The sequence below is a fragment of the Ailuropoda melanoleuca genome, chromosome 4, assembly GCF_002007445.2.
Source record: "Ailuropoda melanoleuca isolate Jingjing chromosome 4, ASM200744v2, whole genome shotgun sequence".
Taxonomy (NCBI): Eukaryota; Metazoa; Chordata; class Mammalia; order Carnivora; family Ursidae; genus Ailuropoda; species Ailuropoda melanoleuca.
In genome coordinates this window covers 91,172,380-91,194,788 of record NC_048221.1, presented here as the reverse complement: position 1 = coordinate 91,194,788, position 22,409 = coordinate 91,172,380, and the positions used below count along the sequence as shown (strand labels likewise).

Genomic DNA, 22,409 nt, shown 5'->3' with positions numbered 1-22,409 from the left:
GGATTTTGTGTTTGCTGGGAAGGGGAGGACATCCGAAAATACGCCTGATTCCTATGGTGCCTCTCTGGCTCCGCCACTCACAGCCGAAGCAATTGCCATCAACAATATGTGTATGTACGAAAAGCAGTAGGTAAAGACGAGAGCGAATTTTTGCTGTTAGTAAAGAAAAATCTTGCGTGATTCAGTAGGGCATCGGGCTTTATCTGAGACAACTAAATTCAACTCGCCAGGGGCAGGGGGCGACTACGGCAAGTGGGAGGGGGAAACTGTCGTTAATGTTTGGAGTCTGGTTTCCCGGTTAGTGTTTTGTCAGGCATTGGGTGTGCTGGTTGGTGGAGAGGAAATTGGGTGGACCATGTCGGCCTTCGAGAAGCCTCAGATCATCGCCCATATCCAGAAGGGCCTCAACTACACGGTATTTGACTGTAAATGGGTGCCCTGCAGCGCCAAGTTTGTGACCATGGGCAACTTCGCACGGGGCACCGGCGTTATTCAACTGTACGAGATCCAGCACGGAGACCTAAAGCTGCTTCGGGAGGTGGGTGCCGGGCGAGACTGCCCAGTTCCAGGATCTGCCGTTGGTGAGGGGGCGAGTGCGGATTCGGGGGTGGGAGAGTTTGCATTTCTTTTTGCCCCAGCCTTCGTCCAGCGTCCGCCAAAGCGCAGCTCTAGCTGCGTGGAACCATCGAAGGTGATCGCAGATTGAGGAATACTTCCGACGTAAAACACTTTGGTTCGAGTCCTGAATTCTCGGCTGGCCAGTTTATCTGTTCCCTGCTGGCCCCTTCCTGCAGCCACCCTTGCAGTCCAGCGCGAGGTCTCTGGGAAGTGACATTAAAACTTCGTATCTAGATTCGAGGTTCTTCTAGGTAGTGCGCAGTTGTTTGTGGAGAGTCGCTTTAATAGGCCTAGCAATAGTAAAATGGTCTTTCGTACAGGCAGAGACAAGGCAGGCATCGGGATACCTGCACTGTAATTGGAGGAGGCTAACCATTTATTCTTTATTTTTTTAAATATTTTCTTTATTCATGAGAGAGAGAGAGAGGTAGGGGCAGAGGGAGAAGCAGGCTCTCGGTGGAGCACAGAGCCGGGTGCAGGACTCGATCTGATGACTCTGGGATCGGGACCTGAGCCAAAGGCAGCCGCCTAACCGACTGAGCCACCCCGGCGCCCCTTAGTCATTTTTTCTTTCAACAAGTTATCAGTTGATTGCCTAGTAATCTCAGGCATGTGAATAACAATGTCTCCAGTCTCATGGAGTTTATTTTCTAGTGGGAGAGAGAATCAGATAATCACACCAACGATGCATAAATACAAACCGAGATGAATTCTCTAACATAAAGGAATATGGTTCTCTGAGAATAAAACAGATTTGGGATGAGTGGAGGTAACTAGGCTAAGCTAGGAGTAGAGGAGGAGGTTTCCAGAGGAAACAGCGTCAGTGGAAGCTCAGGGAGGGGAGCGGACTTTGCAAGATCTGTAGGTCATTTAAAGATCTACTCCTTTTTTTTTTTTTTTTTCTGTGTTTACACCTTTATTGTCCCGCTTCCCGCTGCCCCCAAGGATTCACGTGCCCAAAATAGCCGGGGCCCCCAGGCCCAAAGGATCTATTCCTTTTTAAAATGGCACATCACTGAAAGACTTTTAGCTGGGTGTGGCAAGATCAAGTTCACAAGTTTAGTGAAGATCGTTAGTGAAAGAATTAGAGAGTAATGATGTTAACTAACATTCTTGCAGTTGTTTTTAAAATGCGTTGATTTTGGGTGATCAGTCATAAGTATTTAGGGTTGTAATAGACTACAGGGAAGGCTGAGAAATCGAGATTAAAAACTCTGGAGGGAGTCTGCATGGATGAGATAGGCATTAAACTTGTAGATAAAGGATGAATACAATTTTGATAGGCAAGCCTGAGATCTCATCTCACTTTAAATTTCTATGAGTGCCAGTTTTCTTGTTCAGTTTGTCTTTTCTAGCCAGGTACTCAGAGTTTCTAAACATGGGTGATTCTTTTCCACCTTGCCTTCTGTTGCTCACCAGTGAGCCGCCAGGTACCTGTTGATATTTTACAGTCCAGTTCAGATTATTTGATTTAGGAAATCCCTTTCTGATCCCCACACAAACTTCTCTACACTGCATTTCTTTTGTATTTATTATCCGCTGCTGAAATATATAATTGTGTCCCATTTATCTCTAATTAGATTGTAAGCTCCTGGAGAGTAAGGAGAGTGTCTTTCATTAGTGTGGTTTGTAAGGTTCAGCCACTCAATAAATTGTTTGTTAAAAGAATGAGTGAATGTATATCTGTAAAAGGATGTAAATTGGGAAATTTAAATATTGGTTTATTGATCATTAATCTACTGGCATCAGGGTTTGAACAAATGGGAAACATTGGAATAGCAGACAGAAACTTACAGGTAAGTACTAGGAACAAATACCAGATACCATCAGATTTCACCAGAGAGCACTTACAGACTTGGTACTTTTTTAAAATAAAATATAATTTGTGTACATTTCAGGAACACACTCGTTTCACAAAGTGAAGTAGTCCCTTTGTCTCTATTGGCAACCTACTATTACAAGATACTACGTTAAAGACGGACCAAAGGTACTTGAAAGATGAATCCCTTTTTCTAAAGAGCCTCCTGTCTAAAGAGAGGATAAAACTAATGCAAAAACACTTTTAAGAACTTAGATTGCATTTGGCCGTGATGGTGCAGTGGAAACGGCTATAGGTTTAATACAGGCTCTATGATTCTCTACCCTTAACTGTGCATCGGGATCAGCTGAGTATGTTCTGTTGCTGTTGTTGTTTTCATTGTTATTGTTGGTGTGTGTGTGTTTTAAAATATTCACGCGTTGGTCCCACCTTAAGGAATTCTGATGTGGTGGGAGGCTTGGATCTACACTAGAGTGAGGCCTGGATATCAGTATTTTTAAAACTTCAACTAGGTGATTCTAACAAGCACCAGTGTTGACTACCATTGGGCCGGATGAATTATTGAAATACTTGATTCTTCATTGTGAAACCACCTGAGGTCATGTGTTCCAAAGCCCATGCATCCAAGGTAAAAATGTGTGAAGGAAGCCAATGGCTGCCTTCTCTTGTTGCTAAGGACAGATAGGGAGTGAGGGCCTTCATGTACAGTTGAGCAGTTTTCTCCACCACACACAGGGTTGCAGGGTTCAAGGCAAAGCTGAAATCTCTCTTTCTGATCAGACTTTACAAGTGTGAGACTTCCTCATCCTATAAAGGGCAGCCTTTCTCTAATTGGCACAAAGGACTAGGGGTGACCCTGAAAAATGGAATCATAGTTGTGGATGTTTATACTGTAAAAATTAATAATAAGCTAATAAAGTTCCACTTTTTTAGCCCCTGTGCCACTGAGTTCACTGCTTGTTACCATTGGGTTGACTAACCCTTTTAATGTTAATCAAAGTAGTGCCAGGATGTGGAGGAGGAAATACTGACAAGCTGTACTAGACCCACCCACAGACAGAAGAAAAAATAGCTCTCATGAGGATTATCTATCATGGGCTTCCTTAATCATGTTCATTTATTGTAGCAAAGAGAACCAACAGCTAGGTCAAAAATGACCATCTATGATTTGTCATACAGCAAAAGTTATTAATACATACCAGTTTTCTTTGTGGAACACATGTTGTAAAATCTTTTTAGCCAGGTTTTTTGTTTTGTTTGTTTCCTAACAAAAATTTAAGTAACCCCTGGATTCTTTTAAATCTTTTTTTTTAAAGGTAAAATATTTAACAGAGGCAGGGAGGGAGCCTTTTTATTAACTATAAAAAATTGGCTTCACTCCAGTGCCCCTTCTTAAAGCTGTTATGATTTTCATGAATATCTTAGAAAGAGAAAATGCCCCTGCTTCTGTAAGTCCATTTGCCAGCAGAGCTCAGCCCTTCTCAGCAAACTGCAATCCTCACTGTCAGGCAGATGATAAGGTGTTTGTACATTTGAGTTTTTTTAATGTTTTCATATTTTGAGTTGGATTTGACTCTTGCACAACAGACTACTAGTACCTATAAATCTCTTTATTTTTCTTTGGTATAAGGAGAAAAAAAGAACGCGAGGGAAGCATAAATACCATATATTTACATCTTGTAAAGACATGAATGAAGGTAAAAACCAAAGGACACAAATCTGAAAGTAGGTTCAGTTTGTGACTATACCATTTCCCTCACCAATCCATTTCAAGGGTGGAACATTTCTTTGGTACTTCTAATGACTGTCAGTTTTATAGAATGGGGGTTACATAATAAACTTTATTTAACTGATTTACATGTAGGTCTGGGGGCAGCCTCGTTTAGTATAAAGAGCTTGGAGTCTCCCTGGCTCCAGGGACGTTGAGCCCAGTCCTCTGAACCTGTTTCCTCATCTGGAAAGCAGTGTTTCACATACTTCGCTTGCTGTTATAGAAAGAAAAGGGATGGCTTAGTCTGGAAGAACATCTAGAACAGTATCTGATATATGTGTTCAATATATGGATGCTGTTTTCATCACTGCATATAAATGACACCAGAAACTATATGGTGTGTCATGTGAAAACGTGGGAGAAATGAGAATGTGGACTCCAACAATGGTTTCTTTCTCTCTAGCAGTAGGAATGAGAGGTTAATAGATATTCATTTATACTTTGATTCAACGAATGTTGAGCCCCTACAAGGTGGGGCAAGGCCCCATTCTCGTGGTACTCATTCTAGAAAGGATGGGGATAGAGAATTGAATAAATAAAATAATTTTATTGGTAAATGCAATAAAGAAGGTTAAACAGGGTGAGTGATAGTGATTTGGGGATTCCACTTCAGATTGGAGGAGCAGGGAAAGCCTCTTAAAGGAAGTGACATTTAAACTGAAATCTGAATTAGAAGGAAGACATGATCTGAGGGAAGAGCAGTTCAGGCAGTGGTAATAGTAAATGCAAATGTCCTGCGGTAGAAATGACTTTGTTGTGTCTGAAGAGCAAAAAAGAAAGCTACAGATGTGGCTGGAGTGTAGTAGAGAGGAGAGAAGCAGGAAATAAGGTCAGAGAATCAAGGCCAGATTTCAAAGAGCTTTGTACATTTTGTCTACCGTGGGCCTTGGTGCCACTCCTGTGAATCTGTGCCTCTAAATGTAGATGCATTTTATTTCATTCCATTATATTTCAATAAAGACTGACTTTCAGAATTTGTGTAATGACAAATGTGAAAATATCTAGTATAGGATCTATTGTAATAGAGCGGTTCTCAGTTTGGTTTCTTCCTTTTAAGGTAGGGATTCTTAGATGTGTTCAGGTGCCAGAATGGCTGGACATTGTGGTCCTGTTTTTGGAACTCCGTAAAACATGGGTATAGTCAGTTCCAATTCTACACAAAGAAGGGGTTTTCCAGTAGAAAAATCTGGCTACATTATCATACTGTGGTCTTTATATCGCATCAAGTAACCATACATAAATTTTTAAATCTTCATTTTTAGGTTTTCTTACTGGTGTACATTTGCTAATATTTTCTAACAGGCAAGCTAAAAAAGTATCCAAGAAAACTTAAGTTTGAGAAAAACATATCCATTAGCTGTTTTAAGCTTGTGTGTGCATGTGCACGCATGTGTAAATTTATACAAGGGAAGTGTGTGTGTGTGAGTGTGTAAATTTATTTCGGTACCGGAAGATCAGTGTGTTCCAGGAGCATGGTTTTAGATTCTCTGCTCCAAAGGGTTAAATGGTGAAAGTTACATAAAGAAATCACATAGGGAGGAAAGTTTTTGCTTCCCAGTTTTTTATTACCAGCAGTAAAATCTTCAAAGAACTATGTACTATAGGGACTGAAAAATAGAGGTTAGCTTTTATGGTAAAACTCTTCTGTTGCTTAGGAAGAAGAGATACCCCATCAGAGACCTCAGGGGATAGTGGAATTGTGGGAAGTGGAGTGCTTTAGGTGGTAGAAGAGGAGAAAAGGGGAGACCGCTCTTCCCAGGTCTCAGAAGAATTTTCTTAGAGAGTTAAATGAATACGTGCTGCACCCTCCCCACAGCTCCTAACCCTCTGACTCTCTGGAACCGTATTCCTGTCCATCCTGCTGCTTACCTGAGAGGCCCATCTTCACCCTGTACCTCTGACCGTGGGAGCTATGCCTGGTGACCTCTTGCTTGGCACACCCAGGCCCAGTGCGAGACAAACGGAGGAAGGAGTTGGTGTCTATTTCATCAGTTGGCATAAGTGATCTGTTGTTGGAAACTACTTTGTTAAATTGACAAAATTTTGATTCTTGGTGTTTCTGCGTTATAAGATGACTCTTATAAAATTGAAAAAATAACTAAAATGAATAACAGTTTTCTGAATAACTGAACTATCTCGGACCCCATATGCATTGCAAAGAAAAAAATGATTCTGTGATTTTGTGCTTCTCATCAATGTGGTCTTTTGGAACGATGTTATTACAGATGGCTGCTTTTGATTACTGGGCAGTTCCAAGGAGGCTATGAATGCTTTTTTGTAGAACTGGCTACATAGTAACTGTTAATTTTTCCGGATCCCAAACAGTGAGAAGACTCAACAGGTTGGGAGTTTCCAAAGTTCTGTACTATATAATATCTTTTGACTCATGAAAGAGAAGTTTAGTTATAGTTTGTGTGAAGTGAATTTTATTTCCTTTTTCTTTGAAAATTGCTATGTGTACTCCATATGGAAGTGCCCAGCCAAACATTGGAAGTGTCGGGGAAATTATTTTTTAAATTATATGAAACAGGCTAAACCTAGTAGGAGGGATGAAGATTGGCCCAGGAGCTGAAAGGTTACAAGAAGAAATCCCCTAGAAACTGGAGAACTCTGTGGAGAGAAAAAAGTATATCCAGAATATTGTTACGTCAAAAAAAAAAAAAAGTCAAAGGAAAATATATTATGGGCCTCCTTGTATTAAAGCAAACCTTATATATGCTTGTAAATGTGTAGAAAAAGGTCTAGAAGGATGGGGATTACTGGGGAGCATCAAAGGGAAACTCACTTTTTGATGTTCAGTTTTTTGTTTTGTTTGAATTTTTATAGGGAACACATATTACTTTTATACACACAGAACTTACAGTTTATAAGAGATTAAGGAAGAGGAATAGTTTTGCCCTGTTGAGGCCTACAGTAAATGGGAGAATAGAGGGCTAGAGTATGCTGTTGGCAGGCATCAGGTAGCGGCCTCATCCGATTCCACATTGCCCAGAGTTCCCAGGGTTGAAGGCAGCAGCAGACTCCAGGAGGGACTTCCGTGGCCTAGGCAGGTGGGGTCAGGGTGGGCAGGGGCTGCAGAGAAATGGGAAGCATCAGGAAGTAAAAGGAGATCAGTGGAGGCCCCACAGAGGTGTGGGAGTAGAGGAGAGTAGCATAATGCATGTGTATGTGTGGGAGGAGTCAGAGAGCAACTGATATTTTGATTGTAAACTCCTTGAGGGCACGGCCAGTCTCCTTCATGTTTGTATCCTATTCTGCCTAGTTTGTTGATTTGCCTTTAGTAGGAACTCATTAAAAATGCTTAATGCCTGAGTTGGGCAAATGTAAAAAGCTGTATGCTTCAAGCTCTTTGCCTGTGGCAGGAGGGTATCATATGATATCATTTCTAAGGATCCTTTTGGTGATAGTCTATACATGATTTCCATAAGCCACATCACTTAAATAGTACATCGGTGTGTAGTTGTTTTACTAATGTGATTATATGCAATACCGGGAGCAGTTGCTTTTTAAAGGAATGTTGAAATATTGGCTAATCCATACCAATAGCAGTGCCTTTGGTACTCGTATGTAGACAAATCTCTATGCATTGATAAGGTCCCAGGGAGAATAGGGACATAAACATTTTCAGTTTATAGGGTTCTGCGGGGAAAACTCTTAAGAGACACATAAACATTTTTGTTCCTGTAGCCATCTGGAAAGAATAATATCTTCATTATGTTCTCATTTAAAGAAGAACAGCACATTAAATGCTGAAATTTTCATATTTGCAAACCAATGGAGATGGTATACTTGTCAGAATTTGAATGTCTCATTAGTGAGATGAGAGGAAAGGCAAAATTAAAGCTCATTCTCTTTGACAGTTACATACTTTTAAACTATAAGAAAGTGACTAGAGGAAACGCATGATAATTTTGATCAGAAAATGTTCTAATTGCTTTTTATATTATGTGTCTTATTTAAGTCCCATAATAGAGCCATAAATATCATGAATTATAAATAGCTGCTTACATAAATAATGTATCCTCTCTCCCTCCCTTCTGTCAAGATTGAAAAGGCCAAACCCATTAAATGTGGAACATTTGGTGCAACATCTTTACAGCAGAGATATTTAGCTACTGGAGATTTTGCTGGAAACCTTCATATATGGTAAGATTATTTAATCAATATTAAGGCATGAGGTAGGCCATTTCTTTGATAGTCTTGTTGCTCTTCCTCTGAAAGGGAGAATTCTAATTTTAAAATGTTTCTTGTTTGATTTTAACTATTTATAAAAATGCAAGAATTGTCTTTTAATACACATTTCTAGGTTTCATATTCAAAATCCCTTTAAAAATACTGTTTTTCTTTAGATATTTTGAATGTTACCAGTATTTATTTCCACATCTGCTGTTTCGCGTTAGCATTTAATACTTTATATGTGTACATAAAGGGCTCTTCCCCACGTGTGTAACACAGGAAAGTTCAATATTGTTAACATATCAACAAGACAATTGGAATTGGCATTACAGAATGATATACTGAGTTTTTGTTTTAATTTTTTAATGTAGAACTCTCAATTCATTAAAATTTTTTTTTTTTTTAAGATTTTATTTATTTATTTGACAGAGATAGACACAGCCAGCAAGAGAGGGAACACAAGCAGGGGGAGTGGGAGAGGAAGAAGCAGGCTCATAGCGGAGGAGCCTGATGTGGGGCTCGATCCCATAACGCCGGGATCACGCCCTGAGCCGAAGGCAGACGCTTAACCGCTGTGCCACCCAGGCGCCCCTAAAATTGTTTTTTAATACTTTAGCTAACATTAAGCACAACTTTTTAGGAACACATCTGTTGAGCAAATCAATATAAACCTGTTATGAATGAACAAAACATAATTATGCCAAATGTTTGCAATTTTCATGTTCTACCTAGAGTTATTTCCTTGTATTTAAGTTGCAGGAATTGATATTCCTCCTTAATTACTTTTCAAGAATATCTCTTATTTTAATTATTTAAAGTATATAGTAATGTTCTAGAAAGAAACTGTCTTCTCTGCCTCATGTTTTCCAAGGTGACCTTTCTTGATTCTCACTTAGTATCTGCTGCTTTGCAATTGAATTACTCTGACATACTTATCTTAGAATCAAAATATAAAACAGAATGAAGCTATTTTAACTTCCCTTTGCTTTAACTGCTTAATGCTTAAGTGTGCATTTATTAGAATGCATCAGTTCTTACATAACTGTGTCATATATTTTCAAAGAAATCAGGAGAGACCAATCTGATTGTTATTTTTAAAAATAACTTATGTCAGTATAAGAGTATGCAAAAAAATGACACTGTTGACTGTCTTCCTAATAGAGTTTCCTCGTATAGTTACAGGTATTACTGTCATTGTTAAGTCTTACAATTTCATATTATAAAAAGCAGTGTTTTAAAGTCTGTAAAAACAGTAAAACAGTTCTTTTAAGTAGAATTTCATCCCTGTTTAGTCGTGATTCTTTCACAAACATTGTCTTTTAACTAGGTTGAGCTATCCGAAATTTTGATCAGGGAGATTTTACTAATAAAACTCAGCCTAGTAACAAGTTGGGATTACATTTCATGAATAGCTACATTCATATTTTTTTAAAGTGTAGGTTATCAAAAACTGACCTGTTAAATGTGATTTAGAAGCCCCAGTAGAAAAAAGGGAGGCAGGAGAAGGGGTATACTAACATAACCTACTTGAGCCATTCATCATTCTACCATGGGAGACTCAGATACTCATAGTAGTGGGTCCTTTCCTGCATTCCTTTCTCTTAACTAACCTAGATTTAGACAAACTTACGTTAATTGTGACCAGCATGATGATACACTGAAAAATATGTAACGAGATGAAAATAGTATGGAATTTAGTGAGAAAATAATACATTATAAAGGAAGAAACATATGCAAAGTAAACACTACTCATATTTTATCCTTCCAAAAGATCTCAAGATTATACTACCAAGGCCTATTTTGGAAAAACCTTCTGAATTACTTTGAATTTACTCTGTGTTTAAAATAGTGATCATTAGACTGCAGTGAACCAAAGTGTCAGCAGATTTGGGGCTCCTCATCCATTATATCTGGGGAGGAGCCCAGAAATCTGCATTTATTAGCACACTCACCTGGTAAGTCATGGCAGAGGTCCTATATGGATTATCTCCAAGATTCACTAAGTGGGCTCAGGACATAGAGTTCCAAGTTGAATGATGACAGTTCTCATTGAGGGCTTGAAAGAAGCTAAAGTGAAGAGAAAATACTGGAAGTCAATGTATATATTACCTTCATAGCAAAACCCTTATTTTTGAACAAAAATCTAAATAAGGTATGCATTCTTAAATTTCAGTAGTGGACTAAATGTTTGAGACACGTGGAGTAAGTAAGAAGCTGTGTTCTGTTGTCTAGGAATTTGGAAGCTCCAGAGATCCCAGTATATTCTGTAAAGGGCCATAAAGAAATTATAAATACCATAGATGGTGTAGGTGGACTGGGAATCGGGGAAGGCGCACCAGAAATTGTGACTGGCAGCCGAGATGGTAAGTTAAAGTATTCTATGTATTTCAAAAAATTTTTTTCTTTAAATGAATCTTTGTGCAACAATATGTCTTCTCTTGTGGATATCCTCTTCAGTAGCCATGAGTCCTAAACCTAACTGTACTTTTTTGAAAGGCAAGTTTAATTGCTTATCCCCCAATTGCCTCAGTCTTTTGGGTGTTTTGAGATAGGGGCATAGGACTTACTATTTTAGTTTGAGCTAGTTCAACTACTAACAACCACAGTTTCCTATGAACTTTGAAAGACTTACAATTTCTTTACAGGTTTTTGAGGCAGCTGACAATACAAGGTGGGTGGCAGCTTTTCACATTTTGGGGGGGGAGGGGCAGAGGGAAAGAGAGGGAGAATCCTAAGCAGACTCCATGCCCAGTGCAGAGCCCAACACAGGGCTCAGTCTCATGACTCTGAGATATGACCTGAGCCGAAATCAAGAGTCGGACGCTTAACTGACTGAGCCACCCAGGGACCCCTCTTTTTCTTTTTTTAAAAAACAGAAATTGTACTTGTGAAAATTGTCATGTTGACAGCTGGTTGAACATCGAAGTTTTGTGATCCTTCCACTGAGCATTGTAGAAAGATCCAAGGGCACTAGCTCTACTTTTCTGCCCTGTGGTGACTCAAGGAACAGGTCTATTGGTGTTCAAAGATGCTCTGAATGACTGTAAAAGGAGTTAGAACGTGTAGTTTCATGATGGGTACATAAAAAATTTGGTACCGTAGTGGGTTTGGCTAATTTTTAATGGCTGCTCAAGATCATGAGGAAATTGTTTTAAAAGAAAAGTGAGACATATTTTTCTAATAGTTATTCGAGTGTCTGTGTTTTAGAATCAGTTATTCCTTTTAAATCATAAAAGTGGGGTGCCTGGGTGGCTCAGTCATGATCCCAGGGTCCTGGGATCGAGCCCCGCATCAGGCTCCCTGCTCAGTGGGAAGCCTGCTTCTTCCTCTCCCACTCCCCCTGCTTGTGTTCCTTCTCTCGCTGTGTCTCTCTCTGTCCAATAAATAAATAAAGTCTTAAAAAAATCATAAAAGCAATATGAAATATGGAAGGAAAAATAGCATTCCATCTACTATAGTAGCATAACCCTTAGATTTGTTTTCCTTTCCAGTCTTATATATAATTTTCTATAGTTGTCAGGGTGGATATGATTTTTGTCTTTTTTTATTTTGAGTTTTGTCATACGCGAATGTTGCTGTTTCCATCATTATCATTTTAATGACTATATAATAGTCTATCCTATGGAGGTATCACAGGTGTCCTTAACCATGTCTTTGTTAATAAGCATTCAGTTTGCTTTAAGTTTTTGTTTATTGTTTTTGGGAGAGTGACTTTAAAATAATGAAGGAATGAGTATCGTCTGTATATAACTTTTTTAGAATAAGCATATTTTATGATTTTTAAAATTTATTATCAGACTTTCCAAAGTACCCATGAACATTTTGAGCTACAACAGATGAGGTGGCTTTCCATTCTATCCTACCAGCATTGATTTTCCTTTTTTCCCCTAATTTTATAGATAAAAATAGTAGTCCATTCCAATTTGTGTTAACTTCTTTCTGTATTTGTTTATCAGTTTTGCTTTGTGGATCGTCTGTTTATGTTCTTTGCTCATTTAACTATTGCAAATTTCATATGAATCTTATCAATTTGTATGAACCCTCTAGAGTAATATAATAACCTCTTGTCACATTTTTGGGAATTTTTTTTCTCCTTAAAGTAGCCTTTTTAATGACCAACTTTATTTTATCTTTGGAGATAAATCTAGTGGAATATGTCCCCTTTTCCTGAGTTTATTATCTCTTTTAAGGATTTTTTGCCCTTTTCGTGTTCTCTCTTAAGTACTTGCCTTTTAGCCATTTTATTAAATGCATTTGTATTTCTCATAGGCAGTGTATTTCTCATTAGTTAGTAGTCCTGCAATTCGCATTAAAAGGAAAAGCATTGAGAAGAAATATGTGTTAATTTTATTTAATATTTCCCTCATCTCTATTGCCACAGGGAAATTAAACTTAATTGTATGTGAGATAGTATTCTGAAACCCCATATAAGAAATCATAAATGTAAAAATTAGAGTTTGTACATCTGTATAAGAAAAATGCCAATGATTATATGGGTAGTATGGAAAAAAATTAAAATGACACTAATATTATTCTAAATAAATAGTGTATTAGGTTTAGGCTCAAAGAAAGACATGATCTCAATGAATAACATTTGTATGTCCCTTGTCACTCATACCTTGTTGATAACTTTGGAACAGTTGTTGGCTTTTCTGTGTATCTATTAACTTGGAAATCAGGTCCAACAGTAACATATGGGTTATATCTCTGATATTAAATACACCTTGCCCAAGTAGAAGTCAGAAATATGTGAATATTTTTCAAGTGTTATATTATCTATAATACGGCCATAAACACAGGAAGTCATGGGAAGAGAATGCAGGAAAAAAACGTCATCAATCACTATTGAATTTTGCTAACTCACTTGTACGCACAACAGGAACTGTGAAGGTGTGGGACCCAAGACAAAAAGATGATCCCGTTGCTAATATGGAACCTGTACAAGGAGAAAACAAGAGAGACTGTTGGACTGTGGCATTTGGTAAATTATTGAAGAACCTTGCATTTGAGGTATCAGATGGTAAAAAAGCACAGTGCTTCAAGAAATTCCCAATAGTCTCATTACAGTCTGTTTTGTGGATTATTCTGATAGTTTATTGAGGCAAATAGAGATGGTGGTCAATGTCAGCCTCTGGGGCCTAGGTTTGAATCCTCACTTTGTTACTAATTGGCTGGATGAAGTGGGCAATTTACCAAGCTTCTCTGTTCCTTAGTTTCTTCATTTATAAAGTGGAACTAATAATAGAATTTACCTAATAGCATTATGAGGATTCAATGAATTGATGCATGTTAAGTACTTAGAATTGTGCTTAAATTATTAAGTGCTCAAAAATATTTGGTACTAGTATATACTTCTGTTTAACTAGATAATGTTGACCTAGTTTAGAACCAAATGCCATTAATGGAGCAAAGCAGAGTCTCAAATGCTCAAAGGTGACCTAACAAATCTTACATTATACCCTACACAGAGGATGTTTATTTTCTAGAACATAGTTATGCCATTATAGAATTATTTGTTATAATTTGATAACTGTTCTTCTGTTACTATACTTAAAATGAATATTGACTTTGAGGACTAATTGATGTATGCCCTAGTATCTCTTACTGAGAACCATAATTAAAATAATTTTTGCTAGTAAAGGATATGGGTCATACTTAGTTTGAAACCTGTATGTTCTTTCTTCTTTTTCTTAGTATAATCCTGTGTAGATAGCAGACATTAAAAGTGTGATTTAACAGTATACATGAACTGTTTAACTTTCATAGTTTTTAAAAATTGCACTATTATTTAATCAGAGGAAAGTTTTAGGTTTCCAATTAAAAAAAAACAAGTTCTTGTATGGGAATTACTGTGTTTGTATGTTATGACCAATAATATATAAATTTAGCACATGTACACTTTGGGGAGAAATTTCAGGATTTGTATTTAGAATCATCATCTAAAATTTGATATAATAATTTAAAAGTAATTACCTGTGGGTCCATTAATGCCTTCCATCTTTGATCTAGAGGACATAAGTGCAGTTTTAAATTTGGGACATTAAGTTTGAAAAACAACCCATTGATTTGACTCTTCTATGAATGTCAGGTATGTCCAGAATACTGTGGGCATGCAAAGGTGAGAGAGATTCCTAGTCTCGCCTTAAGAAGCTTCTAGTTTAGTAAAAAGGGCATGATGTATACAGTAATTATAGTACAGGATAGGAGTGATAAAAGGTCACAAGAGGTGTGGATAAATATAGAAGGAATCTTGAGGGAGAGATGGCTATGGAGGAAGAACATTTGGACCTCAGACCAAGGATATATAGGATTTGAACCACTGAAATTGGGAGGAAATGTCAAGCATAAGGAGGAGCCTTAAAGAAGTCAGAAGTGTTTAGACAGTGTGGAGGCAGTGTCAAACCTTGAAGGTTTTTGTGGGGATGAGATGTGACCAGAGCTTTAAGAAGATCAGATTGGTAGTGTGTAGTGGGGAGAGATGAGTGTCAGAGGTACTCCAGGAAACATCCCCGGATCCAAGCAGGATGAGGTGAACTGTAGATTATAAACTTACTGCAGGTGTGATCATTCATACAACGAAAAATATATCAGTGTGTTACAACTTATTTCAGATTTCCTTGCAAAGGTGAGATAACGCCAGACAACATTTTGCAAAATAAATGAGTTTTAAGGTAGTTTTTATTCGCATTCAAACGTAGTTACTGACAAAGAAAGCAATAGAAGCATAGCTGTATGTATTCTACCAAACCCTGCTATGTTTGAACTGTCATTGACTTGCTAGTTTGCAGATATGGTAGAGAAAGAACATGTGCTTTGAACTTAGACGCCAGTGAACACTTTCACTTACCCCTTCAGAAGAGAATCTCAGCAAATGAGCTTTTTTTTAAAAAAACAATATTAGATTACCAGTTTAACAGTCTTGATGTCCTGTCGGGATTGGCAAAACGGGATTCTGCCTAGTGTGATTTTTTTTTTTGGGGGGGGTCTTATTTGGTACAAGTTGTATGTGTAGTTTTGTAACATTATTTTAGCAGCCTTTAAATGAGCATTTATAAAGATCTGCAATGTATCTTGATTTCCAGGCAATGCTTATAATCAAGAGGAACGTGTTGTTTGTGCTGGCTATGACAATGGGGATATCAAACTGTTTGATCTCAGAAATATGTCACTACGGTGGGAGACAAACATAAAAAATGGGGTAATGTACATTTGGGTTCTTTATAGTTTGAGCATGTTGTTGTCCACCTCTGAACTACTTCAGAAGGAGAGTGCCTCTAATAACTCATCTTGTACAGCCCCTCTCCCAATGGTTTTTAACTTTTGGGGCTGTGGAGCCCTTTGAGAACTTAATGAAAATCATGGATTCTCTCTTCAGAAAGTGAACATACACTCAGATGTGGTATGACAATCCCTGGTGAGCTACCAGCCCCCTGTGGCCTGTCTGTGGACCCCTGTGGGCTATGCAGTGTGATATTAAAATGAGCTAGTAAGAGGCCTTTTTTCCTGCTAATATTAGAAAGCCTGAAATAGTGATACCCTCCAAGTACTTTTAGATTTTTGGGTCCTGAGTTGTATACATTTAGTGAAGCATGTGGTTCCTTCCTGTTTTCTAAAATCAGCTTTGATTGTACTATATAAAATAATTATGTAATAATAGTAAAAAATTATATGGCTTTCCAAATTAATCTGCCAGACAGGGGAACTCAAGATGGTTTTGTTGATCCTATGAACCAAGAAGAAATTTTTTCAGTTAAAAGTATTTGATGTATTGACTCTCAAAATATAAAATGATTATTTAAATGCTTTCACATGAGCTGACAATTTTAAAGTTGTTTTACTTAGTTTAAAAGAACTTCCTGAATAATAATCATTAGGCCATCAATAATACATATTTTCTATTTCAGGTATGTAGCTTGGAGTTTGACAGAAAAGACATAAATATGAATAAGTTGGTAGCTACATCACTGGAAGGAAAGTTTCATGTTTTTGATATGAGAACACAGCACCCAACGAAAGGTTTTGCTTCTGTTTCAGAAAAGGTAAATATGAGGGAAATGTTTTTTATGAAGAGGAATGTTCATAGCTTGTTTTAGACTAATAAATAGAATTAGTCACCAAGGTTCCTTCCAGGTCTTTATATGAAGGGAGCTATTTTTAATATATTTTTGTGGGAACTTGACAAGTTTTTCTGTGCAGAGAGTAACTTCCCAAAGTTTATCAGTTTTAGATTTCTTGATTATAATGAAGACCTCAGCTGGCTAAGAATCTTGTTTTGTAGTTTAGGAAAAATCACAAGACAACTAGCTGATGCTAAGAATTGGATCAATAAAACCTAGCTTAGTGTTTTCTGATAAATATATAATATTTGTGTTAATATCTAATTACATACTTTTCAAAACATATCAACATATATACCTGATGTCATTTTATCACATTTTATTTTATATTCTGGTTTGCTATATTAAGTGAAATTATTTAAAGCGTCAATCATGGGCACATAATAGGTTCAAAAAAGTTATTTATTCAGTCAGTCATTTACACATTTATACATATTTTGCCTTGTTCCAAAAGTATTTGAGGTAGCTTAGAAGGAAACATATGGTATTACAACATCAAAAATCGATGAAGAAAGCAGAGCACAGGGAAAATACTGGGTAAAGAAAGAAAAAAACAAGATGATGAAGCCTGGAGTAAGGGGACTGCATAAGATTTGAAGCTGAAACACCCTGTCGTTGCCCAGAGATGGGTTGGGAATGTGACCCTGAACTTCTTTCAATGTGAAAGTAAAGATCAGTTACAAATTTGTAGTTTCCATATGATTAAAATATATAAGTTGCTCAGGAAATAAAAATTTATTGTCTTGCTCTCTGTCCCTCCATTGTGGATTCAGTAGTACTTCTCAAATCTTCCTATTTCGTCTTATTTTGTTATTACTGTTAATTATTATTGTTACTGAATATAAATTGCTGTCACTGCCTGATGAACTAAATTCTTAACAAGGTAGCTATAAATTGCAATATTGTTTGCCTTCGTTATTTCAGAATATAGTTAAGTATCAACAACATAAAGCATTTATTAAATTTTCCCTTATACAATTATAACACATTTCTCATCCAGTATATATATATTTTTAAGATTTTATTTATTTATTTGACAGAGAGTGAGAGACAGCACAAGTAGGCAGAGCAGCAGGCAGAGGGAGAGAGAGAAGCAGGCTCCTCTCTGAGCAGAGAGCCTGACGTGGGGCTCGATCCCAGCACCCTGGGATCATGACCCAAGCCGAAAGCAGACACTTAACTGACTGAGCCACCCAGGTGCCCCTCGTCCAGTATATTTTAAAAGGTCATGTCCCCTCTTGCTTTTTGTGTTTTTTATCAGCTTTCAGAAGTAAAGAGAAGTTTAAACTACGAAACAAAATTGAAATGGCTTTTAACAGCTTGAACCCAGTCACTTGCGGACTCTTACACACTTAAAGGGTGTATTTTGAGATATGGGATTTTAATCTGCTAATGGTAATCCTTTTACAAGACTATTAAGTCAAATGCCAAGATTAATCACTCACTGAAATGTGAAGTGTCTAAGAATGACTTAGATCTAGTTGGTCTCATTGTTTCTGCAAAGCACAGGATCTTTCCTCCCTCCCTCCATCTTTCCTCCCTCCTTTCCCCCTCTCTCCCTCTCCCTGCCTCCCTCCATCTCTCTCTCTCAAATTCCTTGCAGTGAATATTACACCATCAACACTGATTTACTAGCTGTTGTCGAGGTGCTAACAAGCTGTTAACCTTCCAGTTGCCATTTTTGTCTTTAGTTTACTGTGACTGATAAAGACCCTGGCTTATTATGACTTTAAACACCATCTATAAGTCCTTGTGGTTCTTATTTTGAAGACTAGATAAGTCAAATGATATAAATAAAAGATAAAGCTCTGGGAGCTTTAAGTTAAAATTCATTCTGTATATGGGAACTTTTTGTAGTTCCCACTCAGTTTGCTGGAAACCTGAAACTCCTATAAAAAATAAAGTCTTTTTTTTTTAATTCAGTATCCTTTTTTCCCCTTAGGATGAAGTATATGTTTTTGCATTTTCAGTTTTTCTTCTTCCTCAGAGTGAGCTAGAGATACTTAAATGTGTAAAATCTATTTGCATAATTTATATGGTACTATAAACTTACATGGACTTTTAATCTGATAACATTTTTTTTTAAAGATTTTATTATTTATTTATTCGACAGAGAGAGAGAGAGAGCCAGCGAGAGAGGGAACACAAGCAGGGGGAGTGGGAGAGGAAGAAGCAGGCTCACAGCGGAGGAGCCTGATGTGGGGCTCGATCCCGTAACGCGGGGATCACGCCCTGAGCTGAAGGCAGACGCTTAACCGCTGTGCCACCCAGGCGCCCCTGACAACAATTTTTTAATCCAGTAGAACTTTGTTTCATAAAGCAGTAAAGAAAAAGGATGCTTTCCTTAATTTGTGATGGACTCCTATAAATCTCTGTAGGCCCTACAAACAAATGTGCCAGAAATACTTTAATTACTTTTATAACAGTTGAAATTATAGTAGTAAAATATTTTTTTTTTACAGTGTTTCTCTTCTAGGAATCTTTGTTTATCATATAAACATAAAAACTAGTTATGTGCTCTCGTCCTCTCTAGGCTCATAAATCAACTGTGTGGCAGGTCCGACACCTGCCACAGAACAGAGAGCTCTTTCTGACAGCTGGAGGCGCCGGCAGCCTTCACCTCTGGAAGTAGTAAGTCTCTCCCTGTGCACATTGCTCCTTTTTAAGTTACGGTGGGTGGAAAGTAGGATTGGATTGAACTTTGTTGTCTTTCTTCCTCCTTTGACTTAGTTCATTTTGATAGGATTTTAAATTAAATGGTATTACATAAGTGTTATTTTTGTCAGCTTTTAAAAAAATTAATATACTTATTTTACACTTAGTAAATATTAACCTTCTTTTGACACACTAAATATGTTTATCGTAGTTGTGTCTTCCATGTAGCTTAGGAATAGTTCTTTTCATAGATTTAAAATCATGGTTTTTCTAGGTTTTTACTGATGTTGTCGTTTTGTTCTGTTTTTGATATGAAAAATGTGACCAAAGGCTTTTGTGATATACTACCACCTGGTCGTTGGAACACTACCTCTAGAGAATAGGAAAAGGGTTGGAATTCTTAATTTTAGATCCTGGTAATGCACTTGCCCACGTTCAGATACCACTGTTACAAAACAACCAGAAGAGCGCTGAGGGCCCTGATGGGTGTCCAGGAGAAGCCTGATCATTGAGTTTGCTTTCTGTGTGCTGTGGGCTGGCTGATTTATAGCCATAGCTGTACCCTGAATCCCAAGTGCCCTAAGGTGGCACGTACGAGGTCAGCTGCTCATTTAAAAGGCCCGATAAAAGTTGAGAGTGAATGGTATTTCTTTCTCCATCACTCAAGAAAAAAAACCTAACACCACAAGCCCGCAAATGAAAGATATTTCAAAAATAGTTTGATTAATGATATAAGAAGAAAAATACCATCTTCAGTATGGCTGGGACTTTCACATTTGCAAAATACGTGTCTATTTATTAGCTCCTAAGCTATCAGGGAGGCTGAAAAACAGGGCTACATTTGACAAGTGTTAAGGTATTTAGGGATCTATCTGACAAAAAACTGAGAATGAATGTGTTAGATCAAGAATGTATAGTTTCTAAGAAGAAAAAGCAGAGGAAAAGTTTTAAGAATTCTGGAGAATGCCTGGTAGACAGACCATTCGGTAACTTCTCTTATCCCAGTATCTTGCCCATCGTCCTTCCCTGATTCTTCCAGCCCAGTCTGCACTCCCCATTAGGCTCTGCCTATGTCCTTAGTTAAGCCATGCAGCAGCACGTCACGGTGCTGCCTGGTGACCAAACTCCTTAGGCTGCTTCCTTGAAGAACTGCTTCCAGTTTTCTTTGCAGTCCACACACAGAGTTGTAGTCCATGTGATGTGCAAACATGTTTGCAGCTAGAATTTTTGGTGATTGGATAAAGTGGGGTCTTGTATATAATTGGAAATTGAAGCTGATCTCAGTATGAACTTTAACCCTTACCAGAGCAGATATCTAGTCTGATCTTCAAATTGGTTTGGAGATTCGCTGTCCGAGTATTATACCAGCAAAAGAGATTTGGTTTAAGTAAGATGATGTTTCACTTTATTTCCATTTGCCAGTCTCCCTTGGTAGTAATGCAATTAAATTATATTATTATTGAGCAGCCGAGAGTTCCTGGAGCATCTCATCTAGTTAATTCAGAAACTGTTTTTTGAGTGAATGGACCCCAACATGCTGATTTTTTGTGTGTGTATTTGAAACACATACACACACACACTCTTTATTGTCTCTTTATTTGTATAAAACACATTAGATTCTTTAAGTATTTATCAGTTGCAATAATCAACAGAGAAGTAAAAATAGAGTTACTGGACTATATGTATAAAACACAATATGGCGAATGCTAAGATCTCTCTTCTTACCACTCTGGTCTTGTTTGCAGCGAATACCCTGTTCAGCGTTCAAAGAAAGATTCTGAGGGAGTAGAGATGGGAGTTGCGGGCTCGGTCAGCCTTCTGCAGAATGTCACCTTGTCTACCCAGCCCATTTCCAGTTTGGACTGGAGTCCAGATAAAAGGGGTCTCTGCATCTGTAGTTCATTTGATCAGATGGTAAGAGTACTGATTGTTACAAAACTCCATAAAATTTGATCTGAAGACTTAGGACTTGAAACCTTTAAGAGGAACACTTCTAATATTTAGAATGTTCCCTGGGATCCTCTGACCCTCACTGAACAAAGCTGGATTTGACTGATGAAAATAGGCCCCAGACGCAGACATCCAGACTAGCCTCTCTCTGGGCGTGAAACACCGAATGGTGTGTTCCGGCAACCGGACTCGGAACTGGTTTGGTGCAGCACGTGGGACACCACTATCTCCAGCTCTGCTCATCTCCCCTCCATTTCTAAGAAGAAGTTGATACTTGTCTATATTTAAACGTATTTTAAATTTGTTCTTCATCCCCAGAGTTACATATTTTACCATAACACCTGGTTTAAAATAATTCTAAAAGTTCTGTGAATTAACCTTCATAAATATGCTTTGAGAGATTTCAGTGTCAGTTAAGTTTCTATAAAGAATATTACTTTATAAAAATTCCAAAATGGCAGGGTCAGACTAGATTTGGGTAACTGTTTTCAGCTGTATAACTCATAAAACAAAATATTATTTACCAAGTGAATATTTACAATGATCTCTTTTTACTTAAAAAACAGGAGTCAAATTAGACTTTTGGTTATTGACTGCTAAGTGATGTTGAAATGTATATGATTATGGGGGTTTTCTAGCCTTATTTTTTGTCAAATCCTTTCATATATTTTATGAATAAATTTGTTTTTAAAATCTATGGATGCTTTGATTCTGTTAATTTAACAGTAGCAATAAAGCCAACACCATCACATCTTTGCTTTATAAATGCTTAATAAGTACCTCTTCATTCACTTTGTTTCTTTAATGCTCACCAGATCTTTCGCTTCGCTCAGAGGCATTCACTTTGTTAAGCCTACCGTCCCTCACTCCTCAGCTCAGGAGTCACAGCCACCTAAAACATTTGTAATATGTAAGAGTCCTGTGACTTTGTGGGTTCTTGGAAAGTCACTAGTTTGGAATATTAAATTCAGAAAATTAACCTTTAAAAAATCCCCAAGATGATTTTTGCTGTGAACATAATTGTGGAAGTGAAAATTAAATTGAACTTAGAGCCTGTACCTGCTGGGGTTTTGGGTTTTTGTTTTTTTTCCAATTTTCAAAGAAAAAGAAAACATGTGTGAAGTTCTCTCTTAGAAAACTTGTATTTGGTGGTGTAATTAGAGAGGTTTAAGTCAAGAACAATAAATACTTCCATTTCATTAAACCTAAGGTGTCACCGATTTTAAGATGATCTTCCACCACTGAGAAAGGAAAACACTGTCCCTGAAGCCCATACACACTTCTTATGACTCAGCATTTCTTT

At 37.6% G+C, this 22,409-nt stretch overlaps 1 protein-coding gene and 1 long non-coding RNA gene across 4 annotated transcripts in view; one reads left to right on the top strand and one right to left on the bottom strand.

Annotated features, from left to right (window-relative positions):
* The first annotated feature begins 15 nt into the window (after positions 1-15).
* On the top strand, positions 16-21,803 carry WDR92 (WD repeat domain 92). Its single transcript, XM_002925306.4, has 8 exons — positions 16-538; positions 8,254-8,354; positions 10,617-10,747; positions 13,264-13,365; positions 15,467-15,582; positions 16,289-16,423; positions 19,035-19,132; positions 20,902-21,803. Exons 1-8 carry the CDS (start codon positions 356-358, stop codon positions 21,107-21,109), a joined length of 1,074 nt encoding a protein of 357 aa, XP_002925352.2. The 5' UTR covers positions 16-355; the 3' UTR covers positions 21,110-21,803.
* LOC105240221 overlaps positions 3,979-22,409 on the bottom strand; it is a 57,910-nt gene continuing 39,479 nt past the window's right edge. Inside the window, exons 3-6 of one of the 3 annotated variants that reach the window (XR_004624945.1) lie at positions 13,249-13,320; positions 10,337-10,451; positions 6,078-7,280; positions 3,979-4,422 (exon numbers count right to left, since the gene is read on the bottom strand). This is a non-coding gene — a long non-coding RNA (uncharacterized LOC105240221). Of the gene's footprint in view, positions 4,423-5,630; positions 7,281-10,336; positions 10,452-13,248; positions 13,321-22,409 lie in introns of those variants that run through there. The other 2 variants (XR_002143898.2, XR_004624946.1) reach the window with 2 other exon arrangements.